Source organism: Stenella coeruleoalba, assembly GCF_951394435.1.
Source record: "Stenella coeruleoalba genome assembly, chromosome: 5".
In the NCBI taxonomy this organism is placed as follows: Eukaryota; Metazoa; Chordata; class Mammalia; order Artiodactyla; family Delphinidae; genus Stenella; species Stenella coeruleoalba.
The window spans coordinates 142,976,444-143,002,765 of NC_137150.1; the positions used below are offsets into that span (position 1 = coordinate 142,976,444).

Here is a 26,322-nt window from a genome sequence, read left to right on the forward strand (position 1 = left end):
AAAAAAAAACAAAAAAAGAAACAAACAGAAAGTCTGACCTCAAAAGATATTTTTGTTTTTAACATTCAAAAAAGACAAGGCAAGGCCACCCCGGGAGCGGGTCGGCACTCCCGGGCCTGGGCCTCCTGCAGCCTGACGTCCCCCTTGAGTCCTGAGAGGCAAGGCCCGGCCAACACGTCCTCCTGACACTCGAACGCACAGTTCTTTTAACCCAGCTGAGCCCTGCTCTACCCCTGCCTGAGTCACTGGCATCGACCGCCAGGCCAGCTCCCTCCACTCCAGCCAGGGGCTGCCAAGCCCCAGAGCCACCTCTCCTACCTGCAGAGCCCGCCCCATGGAAGCACCGCTGACGTCCAGGCCTGCACTCCCTCCTGCCCACCCACCCTTCCTGCCTTTTCCCCCGAGGAGACCCTTCCCGGAGGACCCTTCTCAGGAAGGCGTGCTTCTCTCCTATTGCCCACTTTATACAGTTTAAAGCTTGTTCTCATTTTAAATAATACTAAAATAGCTTCATTATCCTAAAAAAAACCCCAAAAAACAAAATAAAACCCACCTCTAAGAGAATGAAAAGGTTAGCCCCGGAGAGGAAGAAGACATCTGTAACAGATATAGCCAACAAAGAGCTACTATCTGAACTTCGAAAGAATGCCTTACAAATCAATACAAACATATAAACAACCCAAAAGAAAATCAAGCACAAGCAAGCCCTGAACAGGCACTTCACACACACACACACACACACACACACACACACACACACACACACACACACACATCTAAGTGGCCAATAAACCTAAGACAAGGTGTTCAACCTCATTGTGCAAGCCTTGAACAGGCACTTCACACACACACACACACACACACAGACATCTAAGTGGCCAATAAACCTAAGACAAGGTGTTCAGCCTCGTTAACTGGGGGGAAATGCAAACCAAGCCCACAACCAGAGTACTACCCCAACCAGAATCACCCAGTGACCACAGCTGAGAGGGCTGACCCTACGAAGTGTCCACGAAGAAAAGGAGCCTCAGAAATAGAATGCGGAAGGAGTGTGAACTGGTACAACCACTTTGAAAATGAGGTTGCTCTCACCTCCGATGACCTAGAAATTCCTCTCCAGAGTGCAAACTCACAGATATATGTGCACATGTGCACCAAGAGACATGTCAAAGAATTTTTTTTTTTTTTTTTTTACTGTTGATGTCATGACTTAGAAGACTAGCTTCAGAATCTAGGTAGCAACCAATATGCAGAGCAACTTAAAACAAATTACGACAATCCCCGTACGTGTCAACTTCTGGAAAAACATGGGGAAATAGCAGGTGAAATGTCACTGGATGTGATTAAGGAGTTTTATATTGTAACATGTGGCAACTCTCCCAAAACGGACAGAGAATGGGCTCTGACCAAGGATACTAGCTTAAGCAAGAGTAAGGAGGAGAATTCGCCAGTACCACTGCCGAAGAGTCTCGATGATTCTAAATCTTGTAAGACAAAGGACAATCTAAGTATTTCTCCATTGTCATGAAAATATTGTTCTGACTGGTGGTTTAAAAGTTGGTCATGTGTCTCTATTTTACTATATAATGTTTTTTTGTTTTGTTTTGTTTTGATTTGTTTATTTATTTTTGGCTGTGCTGGGCAGCGAGCAGGGGCTACTCTTTGTTGTGGTGCGTGGGCTTCTCATTGCGGGGGCCTCGCCCGTTGCAGAGCACGGGCTCTAGGCACGTGGGCTGGCGCTCGGGCTTAGTTGCCCCGCAGCATGTGGGATCTTCTGGACCAGGGCTCGAACCCATGTCGCCTGCATTGGCAGGCGGATTCTTAACCACTGCGCCACCAGGGAAGCCCCTATATAATGTTATAGTTACAATTCTAATCACAGAATCATTCAGTTCCAGGTGGTATTTTTCTCTTTACACGTGCTTCATGGAGACAGCTGAAGCTCTGAGGAGCGAGACAAGCCACAGGGCAATGGCTTGGGCACCCACACTTGGCCAATATGACCAGAAGTAGCCAACCACTAATCACATATCAACTAACAAATATCAATTACACTTCCTCTCTGCAAAGCTATTCCAGGCAGTGGGGGTGTCCTGGTGAATGAGACAGACAAGGTCCTGCCTCCAGTGAGCTCCAGTTCTAGTGGCGGAAGACAGGCAGTGAACACGGAGACATGTAAACACAAAGAGTGTTTCAGATACTGATGAGCGCAGTGAAGCACACAGTGAAGTGACAGCAAGCTGTGGCCAGGCGGTCAGGAAAGGCCTGCTGGGCAGGTGGTACTGAAGGTGGGCTCTTTTTTAACTGAGGTATAATTGACGTGGAACATTGTATTAATTTCAGGTGGACAACAAAGCGATTCCGTAATTGTATCTGTTGTGAAATGATCAGCACAACGCGTCTAGCTGACGTCCGTCACCACACATCTCGTGCTGAGAACTCTTAAGACCTACTCTCTTAACACTGTCAAACACACAACACAGTTATTCACTACAGTCCCACGGTGTAACGGCATCCCCAGCACTTCTCATCTTCTGTAAGAAAAAGCCCCGCGCCAGATTAGGGCGGATGAATTGCAAAGTGCTAAAGAGGGGCGGAGGATAGAATGTCGGCGGGAAAGGGAGCGGGGCACCTGGAGCCTCAAGGAGGAGCTTACACCAAAAAGAGCTGGCCTTATTTCTCCTTTGCAGAGATCCCCTGGGAACTCCCCTCCATGACACCCTCCTTTCAGGGTCACAACTGCCACCTCCAGCAGCCTGCCCACCTGCATCCTTGGTCAACAGCGGCATCTACTGGTCAGCAAAGAATTACAGCAACCGAGTTCTCCAGACGGAGGACGGAGGGAATGTTTCTGGATTACATTGTTTCCTTATTTTGTTTTTTGTTTTTAAAACACACACCCACAACCATATAGTTTCATGTTTAATGATAAAAACAACTTCAAAAAGAGAAACAAAATCTTAACAATATCAGAGAAATTTCCAATGACCATTCTTTGCCACTGATTCCTTGAGAATGTTAGTTGGTTAATAAAAACACTGCTTTAAATAAATAGTGGCTTTAAAAATAGACACCATGCAAAATAAAATGTAAATATAAAGTTTGACCAGTAGTCCTACTTCTCAGAATCCATCCCTCGGCAAGAAAAGACACATGCGTAAAGTTATTCATTTCAGGACTTTCTGTAATAGCAAAAAACAAACTGGAAACAACCCAAATGTCTATCAATAGGGGACCAGTCAAATTATGATACGTCTACTGATGGGACACTCTGCGGCTGTAAAAGGGAATGTTGAACACCTCTGTGTCCTAGTACAGAATGAACTCCAGGACATAGTAAATGACAAAAAGTGCAGAAGAGTGTATAACTAGGGTCTTTAAAAAAGAAGTAATTAAATGAGGTCATCGGGGTGGGCCCTAATCCAGTCTAACAGATGTCCTTATAAAAAGGAGATTAGGGCACAGACATGGACAGAGGGACAAATGCTGTGAGGACACACAGAGCGGGTGGCTGTCTACACGCCCAGGAGAGAGGCTTCAGGAGGGACCAGCCCTGCTGCAACTGGATCTCTGACTGCAAGGAAATAATTTCTGTGGTTTAAGCTCCTTAGCCTGTGGTACTTTGTTACAGCAGCCCAAGCAAACTAATACAGTGCCCAAACAACTGGACGGCCATTTGCAAATCATCTGCAAATAAACCTTGACCTTTATCTCATACCACATACAAAACTTTACTTGACGTGGATCACAGATTGAAACATAAGAGCTGGGAGTATAAAGAAATCATAGGAGAAAAAACCTTAGTGATCTTATGTTAGGCAACACAGAAAGCAAGAAATGTTTTAAAAGTCAATCAATTGGATGTCACTGAAAATTTTAAAACCTTTGCTCTTTTAAAGGCAACGTTATGAAAATTACAAGGCAAACCACAGGAGCTGTCGTTCAAGGGACAGAGCCTTTCCGTCCAGCCTAGTGAAGGAGCTGCAGAGCCCTGCCACACAACCACATGCACACAGCTCATAACACTGCACTGTACACTTCAGATGGCAACAGGACAACAGTACGTGTTTCTTACCACAATTTTTTAAAAGGCAAGCTACAGTCTAAGTGAAAATATTTACAAAATATCCAACAAAACATCCCTACCTGCATTATATAAAGAAGCTTTACAGCTTAATAAGGAAAGAGTAAACTCGATTAAAAACTGAGGAAAAGGGCTCCCCTGGTGGCGCAGCGGTTGAGAGTCCGCCTGCCGATGCAGGGGACACGGGTTCGTGCCCCGGTCCGGGAAGATCCCACGTGCCACGGAGCGGCTGGGCCCGTGAGCCACGGCCGCTGAGCCTGCGCGTCCGGAGCCTGTGCTCCGCAACGGGAGAGGCCACAACAGTGAGAGGCCGGCGTACCGCAAAAAACAAAGACAAAAAAACAAAAAAACTGAGGAAAAGATTCAAGACACATTATCAGTAAAGATATATGGATGGCATATAAAAACATAAACTAAAACCACAATGACATGTCACTACACACCCAACGGAATGACTAAAAACTTTAAAACTGACTATACCAAGTGTCAGCAAGGAAGTGGAACTCTTGATACACTGCTGGTGGGGATGTAAAATGGTACAACCACTTGGGAAAACAGTTTGGCTACTTCTTAAAAATTAAACACACACCTCACATATGACCCAGGAATTTACTCAAAAGAAACAAAAGCACATGTCCACGGAAAGAAAGGTTCAACCCTGACCCTAACCCGAACGTTCACAGCACGTTTATTTGTAATAGCCAAGAACTGGAAACAATCCAAAGGTCCACCAACGGTGAATGCGGCAGCAAGCTGTGGTCCTGAAGGGCCTACGGACCCAAGCATCAACCTGGATGGACTGCAACATGGTTAGGCCGAGTGAAGGACCTCTGACAAAGAAAGGACAAAACAACTACAGGAGCGACCGGAGGCAGACCAGTCATTGCCTGGGACCTGGGGGCGCAGGAGAGAGAAGGCCAAGCCAGATTACAAAGAGGCAGGAGGAGACCGGGGGGCGGTGGTTACTCAGCATGCTGACTGTGGCAATGGCTTCACAGGCGTGTGCACGTACACCCACACTCATCAGATGCACGCTTGAACACATCAGCCTACTGTATGTCAATTATACCTCAATAAAACTGTTTTCAAAAGGGTGGCTAGAAAAAAAGACACCACAAAGGTTGAAAAGACAAAGCACAAACTGGGATAAAATACTTGTAACACATATAACCAACAAAGGATCAGGAATATAAAAAGGGATAGGGAATTTATAAAGAACTCCTACAAATCAGTAAGAAAAAGAAACCACACCACGGAAATCTGGGAAAAGGTACGGGCATTTCACAAAGGGAAAACACGACAGGATGCTCACCTTCATTCATTAGTCATGATCTACAAACTAAAAGCACGAGGAACCACATCACACCCACCAGGTGGGAGGAAACAGACCCCGCACAACACCAAGGTGTCGGTGAACACCCACAGCGATGCACGCGGAACACGCACACAGGGAAGCATCATCCACAAGGCCGACCCGCGAGCGCTCCAGGGCTGCGTCACACTGTGCACGGGCACCAGAAATGTCCACAGCAACCAATCTGTACAATAAGCAAAGGCTGGAAATAACCTACATGCCCAGCAGTAAAGGACAAATTGTGGCTTATTCATAAAATGAAATACTATGCCGCAGTGAAAATAGACACCGCTGCATGTTTCAACGTAAATGAATTGCAGAAAGAGTGCTGAGCAGAGATTCAATCTGCAGAATACACACTGTGCAATCCTAGTTCCACTAAGTACAAACACAGGCAAAAGTAAATAAAACGTTGTGTAGGAGGATATTAAGTGACAGAACCATAAAGAAAAAGAAAAGAACAAGTCACACAAAATTCGGTGGTGGTAACTCCTGGTGGGGGTGGGAAGCAGCACAAAGCAGACTGCTCAGTTCCTGCTAACGTCCTACTTCTTAAGCTGGTGTCACAGGTACAGGTGTTCATTCCACTATTTCACCTGAAAGTACACCTTTTATATCCTTTACATACGTAACATACTTCACAATAAAGGATGCTTTAAAAAACTAAAACGGGTTAATGACAGGGAAGGATGACAGTAATGGGAAGGACAGGCTGAGTCTGGTGGTTCAGAGAAGGCGTCTCCAGGGGGGCAGGGCAAGGAAGGGCCCACACCCCAAGAGGAGTGCGCTGCTGCAGCCACCAAGTGGGGCTGGGGAGACGCGCCGGGGCGCAGGCGTCAGTGAGGTCAGAGGTGAGGGAAGGGCCAGAGCACACAGAGCCTGAGAAGTTACTGCAAGGGCTTCTGGACAGAGCGACCCGATCTGACTCTGCTGTGCTGAGAACAGCGCCAAGCAGGGCAAGAGAGAAGCAGACCGCCGTCAGGACTGGGCTGCAGTTACGCAGGCCGGAGGTGAGTGGCCTGAGCCAGCACTGGACTCCGGATAAATGAATAAAGTCAAAAGGCAGGTCAACAGGTTACACCTGGATACAGAAGAAAGTGAATCCTCAAAAGACCAATCTAAGGTTTTGAGCCCAAACAGCTGGAAGAATAAGGCCGCCACTGAGACAGGTAAGGCTGTGGGACAACGGTGCAGGAGCACAGCGGCTCAGCGCCACACGTGTAAGTTTGGGGTTCCTACTAGACACCGTACTGGGTTGAACAGCGTCCCCCAGAACCCGTGAAAGTAACCTTATTTGGAAACGGGGGCTGTGCAGATGTAATCAAGTTAAAATGAGATCACGCTGGATTAGGATGAGCCTAAACCAGTGACTGGTGTCTTCATAAGAGGGAAGACGACCACGGGAAGACAGGGGCAGAGACGGGAGTTCTGCTACCACTAGCCAAGGAGCACCGTGGGCTGCCAGCAACGCCCAGAAGCTGGCACAGGCAAGGAAGGATCCTTCCTAGAGCCTGTGCAGGGAGCTTGGCCCTGCTGACACCTTGATTTGGGACTTCCGGCCTCCAGAGCTGTGAGAGGATACACTTCTGTTGTGTTAAGCCCCTAGCTCGTGCTACTCTGTTACGGGAGCCCTGGCAAACTAATACCTAAGTCCATCTCTGATACTCCTAGAAAAGGCTAGATGATGCACGAAGATGAAACATCGAGAAAAGATATCGGTTTAAGACACCTTGTTTCCTTTCCCATCTTTCTTTTTTTCTGGTTATAAGAACCTGAGCAAATCATTCTGTCTGTTATTCAGTTTCCTATAAATTTGTAAAATTAGGGGCCTGAACGGAATCATATCCAAGGTTCTACCACCTCTGAGTTTCTGCAGCTCTGTGACTATTCCAAATACAAGACAGGGGGCCTGAACCCCACCCAAATCTACCTAAACCCATTCCGCACAGAAGTTGCTTCTGTGAAGCCTACCTTTCTACTGGATGTGCCACCTTAAAATGTGGTAGGAGGGCAAACCAGATGCTAAGACACAAAAGACAAGAATCACTAAGTGGGATTTTATCATGTTCCTAAGATACCGCATCAACAACCCCCGTCCCCAGCAACACACTGGAGTCATTTTCTACGGCTGATGTGACGATGACCACGAACTCAGTGGCTGAAAACAGCACCCACTGATGATCTCGCGGTTTCTGTGTGTCAGAGCCTGGGCACCGCACAGGCCACTTGGTTCTCTGCCGAGGGCCTCACAAGGCTGCCACCCCAAGTTCATTCAGAGGGCTGGCAGAACCCTGCTCCCTGCGGCTGCAGGACCGAGGCTCCAGGGCCCTCACCGCCGTCAGCCGGGGTCATTCGCACATTCTAGAAGCCACCGTGGTCCTCAGCTCCTGGCCCAGCCACGGCAGGGGGTCCTCCTCCTGCTCTGGGTCTCCTGCCTCCCCTCTCCTGTCTCCTCTCCCAACTGGGGGCCTCACGTGACAATGGGGTTCCACCTCCATAACCCAGGACACTCTCCCCATCTTAATGTCAGCTCGTTAGTTACCTGTAAACAACATCTCCAAAGTCCCTTCACATGGTCCCAGGTCAGTGTGTGACTGAGTAACCGGGGGACGGGAGTCTTAGGGACACACCTGTAGAGCTCTGTCTGCGACACACTCCAAAATGTCGTATATTTACACAAAAAAACACACATGATACGCTTCTGCGATACAGCTTCGGAAGTCAACTGCTATTTACGTTTTATTACTACAAATTGACAACATGGTTGAGATTCTGGATGGGACTTTTCGTAAGCACAGAAAAGGGGAAAATATTAGGAAATACAAGCTCAACGATGCAAAGACTGGGCTGAAGCAGCCACCTAAATTCCCCATGCAGGGGTTTAACAGAGTCCTTCTCTACAGAAATGAGAAAACAGTACCTGCTGGCAGTCTAGAAACAGGGCCAAATAAACTAAAACAGATGCAGCGACACAGACCAGGATGGCAGGAAATGGCACGTGTTTCCAGACATCTGACCCCCAGCCAGGTTTCCCATGAGGAGACAGAGGCAACGGCCCCCATCTCCAACCCTCTGTTCAGGGGGAACCATCTGTCCCCCACTCTGCCCCCCCAAAGTCTCCTCTAAATATACATTCTTACTTTAGAGAGCACTAGATGGTTATCTAATGTTATCTAACCATTTATTTTAACGAGCCTGCATTTGCAACTCTGTGGTCTGCTCTAGCCGAACACTGACACCCCCTGCGCAGGGCCGCCAAGATGGTTTAGGAAACTCAGCTGCGTGCGTATTTACCAGTCAGCTTTACGACATTCGTTATTTTAGTTTACGTTCAAGTTTCTTCGGAAAGTGTCCTCAGTGTAATGACAACAGGAACAGCTCACGCTGCGGACAGCCAGCTGTCAGGTACCTGGCTAAGCACCATCTTCACAGACGGGGAAAGGCAGAGGGCGACGTCCGAGGTCAAGGTCCACAACTAACAAGCAGAGGCAGGTGTGAACCCCCAGCAGGCTCCCTCCCACCTTGCGCCCAGCAAACACAACGGCATCCATCCCCGGCTTCTCACAGCGACTCCTCCAAGGGAGCCTCCGCTGTAAAAGGGAGAACACGCTTCTCGCTTCTCCCTTTGCTTTCCCCAAACATCAGAAAATTCTGCGGGCTAAGAAAGCACGAAGGAGGCTCTTGCAACGCTACCCGGGAAGAATGGCAGGTGGCAGGGTCCCAAAACCCTGTTCCCTCGTTAAAGAGAAAACCCAAATCTGACCTTTCGCCTCCGCCTCATCAGTACGCGATTACCCTCCTAGGACGCTTCCCGCAACTTCTCACTAGGCCGGTGAGCTGTCCTCCGCCCGGCCCGCCGGCGTCCGCGAGGCTGGGTCGGGGAGCCCTCCGGACCCGGCCGGAGCCCAGGGTCCCCAGACCAGAGCCGCGACGGCTTCTCCCCGCCCGGGGTGGCGGGCGGCCGCCAGCGACCGCACGAAACGCGCCCCGACGGCGCACAGACTGGCCGGGCTCGGCGGCGGACCGAGTCCACGCCCCGCACCCGGACGTCGGGGCGGCCGCCAGCAGCGTGCGGGCGGGGTCGCGGGGCCCGGCGGGGGGCCGAGGGGCGGCGCGCGGCCCTGAACTCACGTTTGTACTCGGCCATCAGCCTCTTGAGCGCCGTCCCCGCCATCTTCCGGGCAACAGCTGCGCCGTCGGCCTCGCCTCCTCAGCGCTCCTCCCTCCCGCCCGACGCCAAGGCCGCTTCCGGGTCGCCGCGGGGGCACAGGAGCCCTTCCGGGACGCGAGGCGCGTGCGCGGGGCGGGGCGGGGCGCGGTGGGCGGGGCGGGGCGGGGCGGGGCCCTAAGCCGCTTTGTGGGATCAACGCCGCTTCCGGGGATCCGGATTCCGGTAGGGAACTCTGCAGATCCCGGAGCAGCGAGCGCCCGCAGAGTGTGTGTGAACCGCCTGTTCCGTCCTCGTGGCCTCAGGGCGGCCCCGACGGCGGGGACGGGGATGGAGGATCGTGGACAGAGGATGGAGACGGCGGGGAGGGCGGACGAGGGGGGCGGTGGGCAGGGCTGGCCACTCGCGGGCCGGATGAGCAGATGTCGTTCAGACTATTTGCTGAAGGTACACCGTGGACGGTGTCGGGGCTCCCTCGCTGTCACCCGTGCAGTTCAGAGGAGGCGACTTTCGGGCCCAGCTGCAGTCAGAGCGAGGATCCACGCGGAACACATTTGGTGCCCCGGTGGCTACCCTCACACCGCTTTAGGTTTGAAAAAGTGAGATTGGCGATTGTGGCGGTTTTATGCCGTGTCGGTGTGGTTCTGGATTCCACTCGGCCAAGAGAGGAGCTTTGGGAGCTCGAGGTGGGAGCAGAGCAGCGGCCAGACCCCTCCCTCACCCCAGGTGTGGATGGGCTCCCCTCCCAACCGCCAGCCTGCTGACCAGCAGCTCCCAGAGGCAGCGGGTCCAGACTTCCCCACGGCCCCCTTGGCAGTCCCCCAGGCCACTGCTTCAGGAGGCCAGCAAGGGGCCATACACCGCCTCCCCCCCCCCCCCCCGCCCCCGCTGCTGCTCTGGCTTCTCCACTGAGTAATGTGCATCGGGTAACTACACTGGCGAGTCTTTTTTTCGTAACATTCATGGTGGTTCTACTGACTGGCCCACTGATCTATCTGTTGATCTATTTATTTATGCCTCTTAGAACCCCATTCTTACTTCAGAGAAAGTCAGCACATTTAGTGCTTTGTGGCAAGGATACATGCACCTTTTAAAAAAGAAAAGTTTTTATCTTCACAACACATATCCAACGTACTCCTCTGCAGAATTTCTATGTAATGTCCTGTATAATTCTTTAGCACAGTACACAACTTATCTGTCTCCTGTCACCAGAAACATGTCCCATGAGGGCGGGGTGTTCTCTTCTCGTGTGTTCCAGGATGCAGCCTCAGTACCTGGACGTGGCAGGAGGTATCTGTCGAGTTGAATAAAATTAAACAATTCGCACAAACCTCACAATGGTGCATATTTTGCGGTAGAGGTGTCACAAGAATTCAGTCTGACACTGTCTTTTCAAATGACCATGGTGATTTATAAAAACAACACAGTACTTTTAGACAGTTCCAAAGAGTAATGGATTTGCACAAATACTCATGCGCTTCACCTGTGCAAGCAGTTGCCCGCTCTGCAATCAGACCACACCCCACCCCCCAGCCGGTCAGGGGTCAGAGGGTGTGGTTCCCATGGAGACTGAAGGAAAACTCCACTTGGTCACCTAAAGGAAGTGTGGGTGATGAAAAGCATTGTCATCAACGTTATGACGCTCAGACAACAGCACCTGTCAGATGCTGGGTATTTTCTTAGCTGCGTCCACGTCTGTGTCACTGCTGTCTTTGTCACATCATTTTCCTGTTGTAGAGCAGTGTGTGTATTCACAGCTTGTACCAGGATTAGTTTCAAGTGACAAAAGCCCAAAATATGAGGTGCTCAACGTAACAGAAGGCTCTCACCTCACTGGCTGGTGGGACGGCCTCCCCTTCAGGGAAGCAGGCCCCCTCCACACGTCTTCTCTGAGATTCAAGTGTAACTGGGCACCCTGTATTTTATTCACTCAGTCTGGGGCAACTCTCTGCTCGGTCAGTCGGTCCTGGTATCCCCAGGGTTCTGAGTAGCAGGTGTGTGATATCAACACCTAGAGGCTTTGGTCCACCGGACAGGCCAGCAAGTTCAAAATAAACTGGTTTCTCTGGGAACTGACGTGCTGAGGTACAAGAAGCATCTGCTTTCTGCAGTCCCTTCCCTGGAACCTGCGCCTCGTGGCATGGCCAGTATTAACACACGCTTCCCCACCTGTGCTGTGCAGCACAGCCAGGCTGGCATCGCCCGTGCGCCTGGAACTGAGGGGTCCTGGGACATGGGACTTGCGGTACCGGAACTGAGACGGTGCCGGCTGGGACCCAGGGCACCACCAACAGCATCAATAGGGCCTGTCTCCTACTGAGGCATCAATTTAACCCAAAGCTTCTGGGAGTTGGGTTTGGGTAACAATATTTTAAAAACATCGATATCAACAGATTATTCCGAATGCACAATCTGCACACATTTCTAAGATAAAAGACAACCTCCAGGACGTTGCCTGCTCTTCGGTCAGGCAGCATTGTTCTAAGCTCCCAAGGATACAGCGCTGCTCCTAACCTAAGGCACCCCGGCGTGTCCCTCTCGGCACAAGTGCAGGGGCTGCCCTGTCGGGCTTCGCCACCCGCCGCGGCATCTGGCACACGACCCAGTCGCTGTGCTGCGCCTTCACCTCCTGCCGCTGCTGTAAGTGAATCAAGTGCTCCACTACCCGGCTGCCCTTGACCTTTCAACTTGCGCTTACCTCACCTGATGCACCCTGGTGCTGTCACAGCGTGGCACGCAGGGAAGTTCTCAAATTAGTGCCAACTCGCTTCCGTTTCAAACCGATGAGTGAGTAGCTTCTCAACTGCACCAAGGAAAAGTCTTATACTCAAACACCAAAAATATCGAGAAGCCCAGAGTAACGGCGACCCTCCACCCAGGACACCCAGGAGAGGACAGAGGAGAGTTCTGAGGGTGAGGGGGTGTCCTCGGCAGGAGACGCCACCCGCCTGGGAAGCCTGCGCGGGCGCAGGAAGGGGGGCAGCGGTGAACCGGCCTTTAGATCGAAGTCTGAGTGGCCTCGCTGGAGGGTCGCTGCAAATACTGAACATGACACAACGCCCAAGCTCCGTACGCAGTGCTGGATACAAGCCGAGAGACAGAATACCAAACTCTATTTACTGTCGACAGTAGTAAAGGACGACAAATAACGTACAAACGGGAATAAACACAACAGAGCCAGCAGACATCCCACCCGCGCCCGAAGAGCAAAATACAAAGGAAAAGCAGACATCTTCAGCGAGATGCCAGCCAGACAAGAGAGGATGGTGGTCGCGCTGCCCAGGTGACCCGAACAAGCAATGCCGGGCCATCCGGTGGCAGTGGGTCCACACACAAGCGCAACAGGACAACTATCGGAGTTTAACCAGGACAGACCCCAAATGCTTCACAGAACTGAAATCACATGTAACACGTAAACTCCATACCAACTTGGGGAGCAGAGCACAGTCCATGGGGAGACCCCGGAGCCGTCTTTCACTCGTAACCACACTTTGAAGCAGCTCTTTTACACAAAAACGTTCATTGCAAAATCAGCAATACTCAACCTTCCTTTTTTATATACAGACTGTCATTCATCAGAAGCAAATACCGGAAGAAATCTGAGGCCCCGGCACTATTACCAGGTGAGACGTGTGGGAATTACTTTTTTCTCTGTTAAGGAAAAGGGGAAAAGCCAACTTTCACTGCCCCTGAACAGCATCACTGGCCATGGGTGGCGATGGGTCCTGGGCCCCAGGCCCCACGCGGGGCCACATTACTGAAGAACTTCTTACCTTTTAAGAAACATTCCAGTATTTTCCCTTCAACTTTACTGTATTCTGACAAAGCTCACACTTGTAATATTTAGCATTAAAAAGACCTGTGCCAGCAAGATAAGTGAAAGTTTGTCTCCCATCCCGACTGTGTCCCCAAAACTCACCCCACGGAAACACCCCCAGAGCAGTGACGTGAGTTCTCTACATGACTGGAATGGGTAGGGGCCAGTACCTGGGGTAAGAGCCCCACCTAGACGGAAAGTGGGCACTCGGGCCACAGGTTTGGGGGAAATGTCATAGGAGGGAGGAAAAACAAAAATGAAAGTAAAAACAAAACCAAAACCCCTCGCCATGCATTTTACCCAAACAGAGGTACCGGGGTGATGGGCCGGGGGAAGCCGTGGACATCCCCGCGGCCGCACTGAAGTACATCAGAGAGCAAAGTCCTTCTGGGGAATGTCCTCGGTGTCTGAGCCTCCCTGGTGCGGGCATGGTCACACCTTCACTGTTCAATAGCGAACACGAGCGCAGTGACACGAGGGGACGGTGGCTCTAGGGGCTGCACCCCAGAGGCAGCTGGCCGCCCCAGACCCCCCCGTCTGCTGCTGGAACACGTCGATGGTGTCTTCGTCCTCCATCTCCAGCTGCAGGCACAGAGGGGGCAGTGAGTATCCTCACGTCACAGGAAGGGGTCCCACCCCGCTGAGCACCAGGGTCTTGGAGCTGCCCCCGCCCACGCCAGGGACACCACCCTGAGGTGCCTGAGCCCCGAGCCTGCCGTCGGTGGGCACCCGGGGACAGAGGCTGAGCTGTGGATTTCCAACAAGCCCGCTTACTCCCCAAGCTTCCCCTAACAAAGGAACGGTCAACATTAGGGACTTGACCCGATAGAAACACTAAGTCCTGTTACAAATAAACAAGTCTCTATAAAGTTTTACTGAAAAGTACAAACCGGCTAACGTTGCAGACCCAGTATCCAGGCTACAAGTGGGTGGTGACCGCACGTGCCCGGCTCGCCTGGAGCCTGCAGACGGCGGCGGGCATGGGCAGGCCCAGGCCTCGTCCCTGTCTCTGGACCACCTCCGCCAGGCACCCAACCCTCCTGGTCCCTCTCCCAACACAGAAGAGGCTGACAAAGGACATCTTCCTCATTCAAAAACTGAACCTCAAAATTACCAAGTCAAATGATCTAATAATGAAAGCCATTAAGAAAATGTAGGGACTTCCCTGGAGGTCGAGTGGTTAGGACTCCACGCTTCCACTGCAGGGGACACAGGTTCGATCCCTGCTCGGGGAAATGAGACCCCACATGCCACAGAGCACAGCCAAAAAAACAATTTTTTTTGATAAATAAATAAAAGGTAAGGTGGGTATTCCCTGGTGGTCCAGTGGTTAGGACTCTGCATTTCCACTACCGAGGGCCCAGGTTTGGGGAACTAGGATCCCACAAGCCACTTGGTGTGGCAAAAAAAAAAAAAACAGAAAGAAAATGTAAGGTATTCTTTCTATGTGAGAAGCAATCGGTGCCTCTCAAATGCAAGTATTCCAAATGGAAGTTATGAAAGGCAGATCGGAAGAAGCCCTCAAGTATAGACAGGGCGGCTTTCCTACCTGTGCTGGGGTGTCTGTTTCATTAATTGGTTGTCCATCAAACCTGAATCGAATCTGTCTCATTGACAAGCCCTGAAAAGAAAAAGCAATCATCATTAAACATTTTCAGCTAACACATTAATTCAAAAAGAATCACACATTTGGGGCTTCCCTGGTGGTGCAGTGGTTGAGAGTCCGCCTGCCGATGCAGAGGACGCGGGTTCGTGCCCCGGTCCGGGAAGATCCCACATGCCACGGAGCAGCTGGGCCCGTGAGCCATGGCCGCTGGGCCTGCGCGTCTGGGTCCTGTGCTCCGCAGCGGGAGGGGCCACAACAGTGAGAGGCCCGAGTACCACATAAAAAAAAAAAAAAGCATCACACATTTATGTGGAAACACGAGATTTCTGAATATACGGATTCAGGACGCAGTTGACTGTGAAGCCTCGCCAGCGGGGCTGCAGCCTAGTTCATGCGATGCTCCCAGAACAGCCTTTCAGACATTGCCGTTCTAGCACCTTCTAGCTCCTGGGCTCCACCCTCATCCATCCCTCTCGCTTCCCTCCAGGTGCCGAGCAGAATTTCAACACCTTTGGCACCATCACTTCCTCCCCTTTAAACAATTCTCAGAAACAGGTCAGGCGACCCTGAGGCATGTGATGAGCAGCCTGCCTGAAGCTGGGAAGCGGCCCTTCTGCCTCCTGAGGGAACAGCTGGACGTGGTCGGGGGCACAGCCAGTTCTTCAGGACAGACAGGATTAAAACACCCGTCTCTGCTCCCTCCTGAAACCTACTGATGTGACATAAAGAAACAAGAAAAGGCATAAACAAGGAAAAAGAAAACAGGAGAGGGGCCAGGCCAGCAGACAAAGGGCATCACCTCCAGGCTGGAAGCTACAGGGCTGTGGACCCTAGACCTCAAGGTCAGGATGCGGTGCGCTGGGGGGCAGGGGGGCGGACAAGAGCCCCGAGAGGGGCAGGGGCCAGGCACACAGGTGTAAGAGGCAGCGATGCAGCTGATGTGGGATGACTGATGGAAAGTCCATATCCGACTCCCAAAGCAGGGCCCCCAACCCCAAGGTCGGGCACTGTCCCTCCCACGGGCAGAAGGTCCCCGTTCTGGAGAGGTGGACTCAGAGCCCTGGGCCGGGGACACAGGCACAAACGGGGCAGTGACAGGTGGCCGGCGGAGGCAGGCGAGTGACGCCCAGTACACCCGGCGCCCCGCCGAGCTGCTCCTCCCGGCCGCCGCGCTCCCAGGGCACAGGCGGGAGCCTGAGGGCCACTCCGGGGAGACTTAAAGACTCACAGATTGCAACACTGGGACCCCCACAGAACACCCACCCGGGCAGGCCGCCCCGCGACAACATGCGGGCCCCGTCCACACACCAGGTGTACAGCTTTCCACCAGCTTTTTAGTGCTTCGTGCTTAAATACGAGCCGTCACCCAGGGAGAGAGGACAGTTAAGGAAAGAACAATGTGTGAGGAGTCAAAGCAAAGAAGAAAGAAAGGGACGAGGAGGGCACGGGGAGGAAGGATCAGAGCTCGCCGGGACGCGTGCGCACACACGCACGCACGCAAAGACGTGCAGAGACACAGCCGCACGTGCACACGCACGTGCACAGATGCATACACACACCTGAAGCTCTTAGGGAGATAGAAAACAACAGAAAGTTCCCCTGGGGAAAAAGGAGCCTCAGAAAACGGGAAAGAACAAGAATTTTTTTTTTTTTTTTTTTTTGCGGTATGCGGGCCTCTCTCTGCTGTGGCCTCTCCCATTGCGGAGCACAGGCTCCGGACGCGCAGGCTCAGTGGCCATGGCTCATGGGCCCAGCCGCTCCGCGGCACGTGGGATCTTCCCGGACCGGGGCACGAACCCGTGTCCCCTGCATCGGCAGGCGGACTCTCAACCACTGCGCCACCGGGGAAGCCCAGAACGAGAACTTTTAAAAATCAGAAATCATGACAGAAACAAGACCGTCCATAAAAAGTGGGAACATGAAGTTGAGAAAACCTCCCAGAACAGAGGCCAATAGCAACAAAACCCAATGCACGATGGGAGGAAATAATCCAGCTGAACACACCTGGAGCAGGTAACTGCAAGCCGGATGGGAATTCCAGTGAAGAGGGACACAAATTACCAAAGAACTAACAGAAGGTCTAGTTCCTGAACTAAAATGAGTTTCTAGACCGAAAAGGCCCAGAATGTGCCCAGAAGAGTCAATGGTAACACCGCCTCAAAGCACGCAAACAAGGTCCCAAAAGCTATCAGAGACAAACCAAGCCGCTAACAGAGGAGAGAGAATGAGAACGCCATTGAACTTTCCACACCAGCGTTGGAAACTAGACGAAAATGATGCAATAGCTCCAAGAAAAGAAAATGAACTGCAACCTACGTGCACTCAAACATTCAATCGTGAAGGTTTATGAAGCAAATCACTTTCCGACGTGCAGTAGTTTTCACACCCTTTCTGCGCAAGATACTGGAAGATATGCTCCATCGAAACAGGGGCAGAAGATTAATCCAGAAAATACACAGGAGGAGGCTCTGGGATGATGGCTGAGCAGCAGTCCAGGTGGGGCAGGGAGGGAGGGGCCCTGGGAGGGACCATGGGAAAGCAAAAGGCCCAGGAACGTGGCGGACGGTGCAGCACGATGGGAAATTCAGGGCATAAATTAACAAGGGGCCCCCAGAAAATGACATACACAACCACCACCAGACCAGGAGAAACAGGACTCAGACAAGAGCCAGAAATCTTCACAGGCCGCTGTGTGGCTCAGGGCTGGCGCTGCCCCAGTCAGGACAGAAGCAGGAGATTCCAGAGCGATGGGCTGGAGTCCAGGGAAGGAGCCGTGTGCAAGCGCGGGCGGTGGATGTGTGGCTGGCAGGCCAGAGCTGAAGACCCACCTGTCACAGGCGAAAAAAAATCTCCAAAATCAAAGAACGTGAAGAAATAGAAGTGCAAGCATATTTACCAAAGAAAAGTGAAAAAAAAAGTTGGAGTTGAAAGTGATCTCCTCCGAGGAGCAAGCTCTGAAAAGTGGGGAGAAGAAGAGTTAGGCGTGGAGCTGTTTTAGGGTGTTTGTAATAATAACAACAGAAAGCCCAAGGCAAGGATTTATCAAAGCCAAGAACGGAAGCTAACAAAGGTCCAGTATTTCCGAAGTATCCTGAGAAAAGCTGCCTCACCTGAAAGGACAGGCTCAGGGGGAGAGACGGGGCAGGAGCATCAGAGAGCACAAGGGGACCGAGGGGCCCAAGAGCACAGTCACACGCACACGTAACACACACTCCACACTCCGCACGGTCAGTCTCTCTGGTCACCGTGGGAGGACATACGAGCACGGGCTCCTTATTTTGAAATGTAGTAAACCAAGGGCAAGAATCAAGCATCGTCTGGAAACTGAACTGTGTCGAGGGCAGTGGCTCCACAGACACAGAGGTGGAGGGATGAAATACCCGGCGAAGCCGCCACTCCGATCCCAGCAGCGCCACGAGGACATCACCAGACATCCACCCCTGACCGGGGACGACCGGGTGGCTCAAGAGGGAGTGACCGGCCAGCCTGGAGGGGCCAGGCGGAGGGGAGCGCCTCCGGGGAGGTGTGCACACACAGACACACACAGGCGCGCGCGCTCCGGGGCCCCTCCCCGCACCTGGCGCTCGCAGTAGGCCTTCATCAGCTTGCTGAGCGGCGTGTGCCTCTTGATCTTGAACTGGACGACGGAGCCGTCCTGCCCCGCCACCTTCAGGTTGATGTGGCCGTTCTCCGTCTTCACTCCCTCCTGCAAAGAGACGTGAATCTCGGCCTCCAGCCCGTCGCCCCACAAACACCACTTTAAAGGCAAAGTGTTTGCGTGGCTGCTGGCCTTTTTTGAAGTCATGAAAACCAAGCTACTTCTTAAAATTCCCCAGCAATTGGGTCACTCGTGTGATTGCTTGATTTCTACACAGAACTTACTTTTCACTTCTACTTGCTGGGTCAGGAAATGCCCTGCCAATCTAGTGTTTCCACAGACTGTCAATTCAAGGGGGAAAGCCTGCTCAGTAGATCCAGAAAACAATGGAGAGAAAATCCATCTTTGCTCTAAGATCGCTCTCATGAGACTAGGAACCACACGTACGCACAGGTGATTTATACTTACGCACGCGGATGAATGAGACCCAACGACAGATGTTTCCAGCCGGAAAAGCGGGGTGCGAGTGGCTTGGGGTGCAGATGGCCCACAGCTTCCCTGCTCGCCACTAGGGAGGGCCACCCTCAAGTCCGTTCTGTGCCACCAGTCCCACCTGGACGGGGTCCCCGCCATATTCTATCCTGACATGATCCCGTAGCGGGGGTCTCTGGCCCCTGGAAACTACTGGAAGTTGATGCAAGAAGCTCGTGTTCAGAGCAGAGGCTCGGCCTGAGAGCACCGCTGGGGGAGACGGGAGTTGTTTACTTTTTAACAAAATGATGAAGCTGACCCCTGAGTCAATCTGCAGACGAGTTTGGATGGAGACCAAAGCGGGTCTGTACGCTGTCCAGCCACATGCTCTCGTCCTCCTCCTGAGGCTCCGGCAGGTCCGGCCGCCGCGGGCTCTCTGCTCCTTCCCTGCTTCTTCCCCTTCCGCCCCCAGGAACCCACTCCCTGCCGCCATTTCCCTGCCTCACGCCTCCCTGCCTCACGGAGGGGGAGAGGAAGGAGGCCACTCAGCACTCTGGCCCCTGGAGACCCCAGTAGGTGAGCTCGGGCTGGCCCGAGAAGTGACCCCAGGAGGCGAGACTCCGGCAAGGAGCCTCCTCTGATGGAGCTGGGGCCCCATGATCACTCCCCAGAGACCGAGGATGCAGTTGCTTTTCCATGTTTTTCAAATAAACGTTTTATTTTGGAATAATCTTACATTCCAGAAGAGTTGCAATACCGAGGCACAGTGCGCTCCTACACCAGCCCCGCCCCTGTTAACATCTCACGTACTGCAGTGCCCATCACGCCCAAGAAACCGACACTGGCTCGCCGCTGGCAACGGAACCGCGAGCTCTGTTGTATTTCTCCAGGTTTTCCGCTAACACCCTTTTCTGTTCCAGGATCCAATCCGGGATACCACCTTGCATTTGCAGATAAGATTTCCTTTGCATTTATTCATCGTGTTAAAATGCACATAAAAGTTACCACCTTAACCATTTCCAAGCGTACAGTTCAGTAGTATAAAATACAACCATTGCCACCATCCACCTCTACAACTCTTTTCATCTTGCAAAACCGAAACTCTGTCCCCACTGAACACTAACTCCTCCCCCTCCAGCCCCTGGCCCCCACTGCTCTTCTGCCCCTATGAATCTGACTCCCCCAGGGACCTCCTGTAAGTGCAATCACACAGTATTTGTCCTTTTGTGACTGGCTTGTGTCACTCAGCATAATGTCTTCAAGGTTCATCCCTGTTGCAGCATGTGTTTAGGAAATCCTAAGAGGATTTCCTTCCTTTTCAGGCCTGAATAATATGCTATTGCTATTGTGTGCACAGACCAAGTTGTGCTTGTCCATTCGTCCATGGACCAACTGACACTTGGGTTCTTCCACAATTTTAGCTATTGTCAGTAAAGCTGCTATGAACATAGGTGCACAAATATCTCTGTGAGGCCCTGTGTTCAATCATTTTGGGTCTATATCCAGAAGCAGAGTTTCTGGATCATATGGTAATTCTACTTTTAACTTTTTGAGGAATTCCCATACTCTCTTCCACAGCAGCTGCACCACTCTACATTCCCACCACCAATTGCAACTTCTCCTCGCCAACACTTGTTTTCTCTTCTGTTTTTTGGAAGCAGCAATCCTAATGGGTGAGGTGATATCTCACTGTAGTTTTGACTTGCATTTGCCTGATAATCAGTGATGTTGAGCATCTTTGCATGGGCTTCTTGGCCATTGGTATGTCTTCTTCGGAGAAATGTCTATCCAAGTTTTTTTGCTCATTTCTGCATCAGGTTGCTTGTTTCTTGCTGTTGAGCTTTAGGAGTTCTCTATATATTCTGGATACTGATCCTTTATCAGACATACGATGTGGAAGGAAAATCAAAATGGAGTCAGTGTTGCTCAGAGAGCCTCTCAAACAGAGCCAGGAGGCCACTGAGGACGGACCTTACGCTCCTCTCAGCCCGGACGGAATCTGACCCTGTGACCACGTCCTGTCCTGATGAAGGCATCCAGGACACCTGCCAGAAACTCAAGATACCTGTGGGACCCAGACCCTAAAACAACTCGTGACAGCCATCCCTTAAGGACAAATATTTCCTTTCTTGCGTCAGAACTCAGCCTCGTGGCTTTCGCCTTTTATAAAGCCCCTGATTCTTTCTCTTCCTTGGAAAGCTCTTTCGGTTTTACCCAAATCTGTGTCTCCCAAGCTGCAATTCTTAACACCCCAAATAAACTCTTTTCTTATCTGCAGCCTCCTGCAGTTCTCTTTTTGGTTGATAGTGATTTGAAAATGTCTTCTCCCCTTCTGTGGGTTGGCTTTTTACTCTGTTCAGTGTCTTTTGATGTACAAAATTTTTTAATTTTCATGAGTCTAGTTTATTTTTTTCATGTTACCTGTGCCTTTGGTGTCATATCCGAGAAATCATCACCAAGTCCAATGTCATGGAGCTTCTGTCCTATGTTTTCTCCTAAAAGTTTTATTGTTTTAGGTCTTGCGTTTAAGTCCTCGAACGATCTTGACTTAATTTTTGCATACGGCGTTAAAAAAGGTCCAACTTCATTCTTTTGCACGTGGATAGAGGATGCATTTGCTTTTTTGATGAAACAATATGGGTGTGTTCAAAACAAAGGGACACTGGGGCCAGAACACAAAACAAACAGAAAGAGGGCAGACCAGGCAGAGAAAGACACCAAGAGCACACGGCCTGGCCCAGACCCCTGGAGAATCCCTAACAAACAAAGGAACTTAGAAGAGAGGAGGGGCGGGGAGGGGAGCCTAAACACCAGAACCACAGTTCACGCTGTCAGTCCCCTGCCTGTGCTCTCGAGGGGAGGCAAACTGTCTTTCCCAACTGATCCACAAGGTTTTCTTTCTGCCAAGATGGCCTGGGAGTGTACCTCCTACCCTCTCCTCTCCAGGTCCAGAGGAAGGAGTGGCTCCAGGTAGGGAGCAGTGCCCAGCAGGCACAGTGGGCACTGGTGGGGCATGAGGCCCAACCATCCAGTTGCCTTGAGAGTAGTTAAAACAAGTTGATTCTACTGAATTGGGCCTTGGACGTTGACCACGTGGGAGAGTTAAGTTTAAACACACTGAAGGGATGGTACTGTGTGTATTTCGTTGCCTATAAACTACAGTAAGAGGAGGCCACCTAGAAATCATAAAGAAAGGGCATTTGCATCTGGCCTCCCCAAGTGTGAAAAAAGCAAAGGCAATTCAACTGCACCTGGAGGGAGGACGCTCCTGGAGGGTGGCTTTTTCTCACAGGAGAGGGCAGCTTCCACCGGAGCCCCACCGTGTGATCCCGACCAGGGAGGGGCTCCGTGACCAGGGGCCCCAACTTCAGCTCAACCTCCAGCATCAGCGGGGTCGGCGGGAGCCTGCACGCAAAGCAATGCGCAGCAGATGGTCCACTTCAAAAAGACAGACCCCAAGAGTGCAGACGAAGAGCTCCAGAAACCTGTTTTTAAGACTAGTTAGCACAACCGCGGGCCTTCGCGAGGACTGCTGTGCAAGGCACCAGCGTGCGGAGCGCGCGCCGCAGAGCCCGGTGCGCAGGGCGTGGCGCACACCGGGTGACAGCGACGGGAGGTGGGCGCACACCCTGGGGGCGGCAATGCGTCCAGACAGGTCCGGCCTCTCAGAGCCCCTGCCCAGCCTGCGCCCTCTCGGCGCTCCGCAGTGAGGACTGAGGAGGGGGCCCCGCGCACGCGGGACAGTAGGGCCCAGGCCGGCCCGGACCGTGGGTCCCCGCGTAAGAGGCGTAGTGGGGGTGGGTCCCGGCGAGGGAAGAGGTCCTGGGGAGAGGCGGTCCCAGAGAGGGACTGGGGACGGGGTTCCGATGTCAGCGGAGGGAGAGGGTCGCAGCCAGGGGGGCCGGGCTAGAGGCGCCCGCTCTTCGGGACTCGGCCCACCGGAGGGGTGGAGCTCGGACCGCGGAGGAGGAGTCTGGGCGGAGGGAGCCGGGGGGCGGGGCCCGGGCAGGGGCGGAGCTCGAGGGCGGGGCGGCCCCGGGGGCGGGGCCTGGGCGGAGGGCGGGACTGCGGGGGAGGGGAGACTAGCGGAGCCGGGCGGTGCGGGGAGGAGGGGCTGGGGGTGGAGAGGGGAGTGGGGAAGGAAGGCGGGGAGGCCTGCCGGCGCCGCTGGGCCTGGGCCCCGGAGGCCGGCGGCGGAGGGCGGCGGGGTCCGGGGCACGGGGTCGGCGCGGGCGGGGGGGCCGAGTCCGGGGCCCGGCCCGCGCCCGCCGGCCCTTACCTTGGGCTTCTCCTCGGACATGGCTGCGCGCGGCGGGCGGCGGGGCAATAGACAGCGCCGAGCGGGCGACTCACGGTCTCGGCCCGCCGCTCTCCCGCCGCAGCTGCTCGCGGGGCCGCGCTTTGCCCCCAAATCCCCGCGCGCAGGTTGGCCGGCGCGGGTCACGCGGTGGGGCGCGCGTGCACGAGGCGCGCTCCCGGGCGTTGGGCGCGTGCCCGGCCGGCCGAGGTTCCTGGCAGTTTCAAATGCGTCAGCTGGCTGGACCCGCGCAGTCCGGCGTCCGTACTTCGGGGGGCGCGCTGGAAGCCGCGGGAACACAGGGCACCTAGGGTCGTGGGGCACGGGGGGAGCTGTGTGGGTGGGACGTGCTGGGACCCCAAGGGTGCACGGAGAGCCAGGCCATCAGCCCTACAGGTGCGGGGTCGGGGGCAGGCCTGACACATTATCTTGGCGCCTCAGAATGGCCCGCCCGTCCCCCGAACTGGCCCCTCACCTACCGCATCTCCACCAGCTGAGGCCGGGTGTATCCACTGGCTTCCTCTGTGATGAGTGCGTCTCACAGGGAAACAAGGAAAATAAAGCCAGCCGGGTGAACTACCTCCAGTGGCCCCGGTGGACGTGCGTGAGAGAGAGCTGCCCCGGGGACGACCCCAGGTCTAGGAGAGGCTCGGTTCACCTTCACAGAGGAGCCAAGTGTCCTGAGGAAGTGGGGGTGAAGGAAGAAGGCCTACCAGGCTGACCCACCGGGCAGCTCCGTCCACTAAGGACACACGGCACGTGTTCATTCAGTGAGGCCGCACAAGCTCCAGCTGCTTCCACCCAGAGCTCCCAGCGGACCGACGCCTAAACGGGGCTTTTCTAGGAGGGGGTCAGGGAGGTGGAAAGTCTCCCACTCCGTCCACTTCTCACTCTGCGCTTAGCCAGGCCGACTCTGTGCGGCTCCTTTGTCTCCCCTTGTCCAGCCCCCTTTGGGGCCTTCCGAGCCCAGCCAGTGGCAGCTGAGCATCTGGGGAAGACAGCGACCTAGCCCACTGGGTTCAGCTCATTTCCTGTTAACACTGAAAGGCCATAGAGCCAAGTTTTCACGGGCCTTAATTTCACAAACCAATTTTGACGCTTCAGAATTCTTTTCCTGGGCTAGAGGCACCATTTAGGAGAGGGGAATGGGGCCCCCAGAATGGAGCTGCCATGTCACAGGCTGACGAAGTCTGTCCATTGAAAGTTCTGGTCAGAGCCGACCTCCGTCTCAGCCGGGTCCAAGGGTTTGGTCTCCTTCACCCTGGACTGTGGTGCCTCTAGCAGGGCATCCCCAGTCACAGTGGCCAGCTCGAGCTGTGCTTCCTGGAGAGGCGAGTCTCCAGGAACTGGCCCCTTCCAGGACAGAGGTGGACAATGGGAACCACCACCACCACCCCCACCCCAAGATTATTGGCTGTGGTGTAACTTCAGGTAGGCAGAGCTTGGACCCATCATCCATCATCGACTCTAAGACGTCAGCAATTATAAAATATTGTTTGATTTGTTTTTGCGGTACGCGGGCCTCTCACTGTTGTAGCCTCTCCCGTTGCGGAGCACAGGCTCCGGACGCGCAGGCTCACGGGCCCAGCCGCTCCGCGGCATGTGGGATCCTCCCGGACCGGGGCACGAACCCGTGTCCCCTGCATCGGCAGGCGGACTCTCAACCACTGCACCACCAGGGAAGCCCAAACATTGTTTTATTTAACACACACATTAAACTATGACAGGTTATGGATGCAAGCCACCCCAATTAGAGTTGATGAAGTACAGTATCTAAATGTGTTACAAGAAGGAATTAAACTGTGGTTGATTCATATAGCGAAAGGCTAAGCCACTATTAAATGTGTAAAAAGAAAGAGTAGTTGACGACAGTAAAAGATGCTCACACGTTATGTGTTTTTTTTAAAGCAAATTATAAAACTATTATGGTTTTGAACAACAAGAAAATCTGTATAAAATATTTTGAAGACACCCGATAACTGCCAAAACAGAGAAGACTTTCTTGAGGAGCGAAGATCCCAGAAAGAAGGGACGTGGTTTTCCTTTTGAGATATTTAGCGATTAGTATGATGTTTTAGTCAGCTCAGCAGCCGTAACAAAATACCACAGACTGGGCAGCTTAAACATTCTCTCACAGTTCTGGAGGCTGGAAGTCCAAGATCAAGGTGTGGGCAGTATGGGTATCTCCTGAGGCCTCTCTCCTTGGCTTGTAGATGGCCGCCATCTCCCCGTGTCCTCGCATGGCTTTCCTCTGTGCGTGCAGGGGAGGGGGAGAGGGAGCGGGAGGGAGGGAGACACACAGTGCAGTCCCTAATATGTGCAGCACACAAGAAGCTGAGACACTGAGCACAGCTTTTGAGTCTCATAGGATGGGGAGACAATGATTGGGCAGGACCGACTGCAAGATAAACTGGTCGGGGGGCTTTGATAATAACCTGGACCTTCAGCTGGAACACTGAAACCTACAACAAAGGAGTGAGGCTGAGGTGCAGATCAATCCTCACAGACTGAAACCCAGCATCCCAACGGCTCACTCCCAAATTGCACCAAGCTGACCTGCTCTCCTTCCCGTTGCCAGCCTGAAGCCAAAGGAAACCTCTGGAGGACAGCAGCATCACCTGGGCCTCAGGTTAACTAAAACATCTTCACAGACAATATCCAGAACAGAATAAAACTTCACAAAGAAAAGCAGAAAACAAACGATCCAAAACCAACGGAAGAAATATGTGTATATTAGTAATCCACAGGAGAACAGTATATTGGCATCATTAGATAGATTTTTAAATAACTAACATGTTCAAGGAAATAGACTATGAGATGGAAATTTTCAGCAGATAAGTGAAATCTATAAAGAAATGGAAATTTGAAAACAAATACAATCACTGACACTATGAATTCAGTAGATGGGTTTAACAACAGATTAGACA

General features: G+C 52.7%; 2 protein-coding genes across 4 annotated transcripts in view; both read right to left on the minus strand.

Moving 5' to 3' along the window:
* UBE2G2 (ubiquitin conjugating enzyme E2 G2) overlaps positions 1 to 9,667 on the minus strand; it is a 30,902-nt gene extending 21,235 nt beyond the window's left edge. The window contains exon 1 of the mRNA XM_079923038.1: positions 9,570 to 9,667. Coding sequence (XP_079779164.1) covers positions 9,570 to 9,612 — 43 coding nt within the window. The 5' untranslated portion in view covers positions 9,613 to 9,667. The remainder of the gene's footprint in view (positions 1 to 9,569) is intronic.
* A 971-nt stretch (positions 9,668 to 10,638) lies between these two features.
* On the minus strand, positions 10,639 to 24,395 carry SUMO3 (small ubiquitin like modifier 3). 3 transcript variants are annotated; one of them, XM_079922455.1, is made up of 5 exons: positions 23,875 to 24,395; positions 23,378 to 23,702; positions 18,607 to 18,735; positions 14,973 to 15,044; positions 10,639 to 14,005 (listed from the first exon to the last, which is right to left on the minus strand). In XM_079922455.1, exons 1-5 carry the CDS (start codon positions 23,877 to 23,879, stop codon positions 13,871 to 13,873), a joined length of 666 nt encoding a protein of 221 aa, XP_079778581.1. In that variant the 5' UTR covers positions 23,880 to 24,395; the 3' UTR covers positions 10,639 to 13,870. The 3 variants fall into 3 exon arrangements, with proteins under 3 accessions (XP_079778581.1, XP_079778582.1, XP_079778583.1); XM_079922456.1 differs by lacking the exon at positions 23,875 to 24,395 and adding an exon at positions 22,350 to 22,503 and having other exon boundaries at positions 23,378 to 23,468; XM_079922457.1 differs by lacking the exon at positions 23,875 to 24,395 and adding an exon at positions 22,350 to 22,536 and having other exon boundaries at positions 23,378 to 23,461.
* Between the last annotated feature and the right edge of the window lie 1,927 nt (positions 24,396 to 26,322).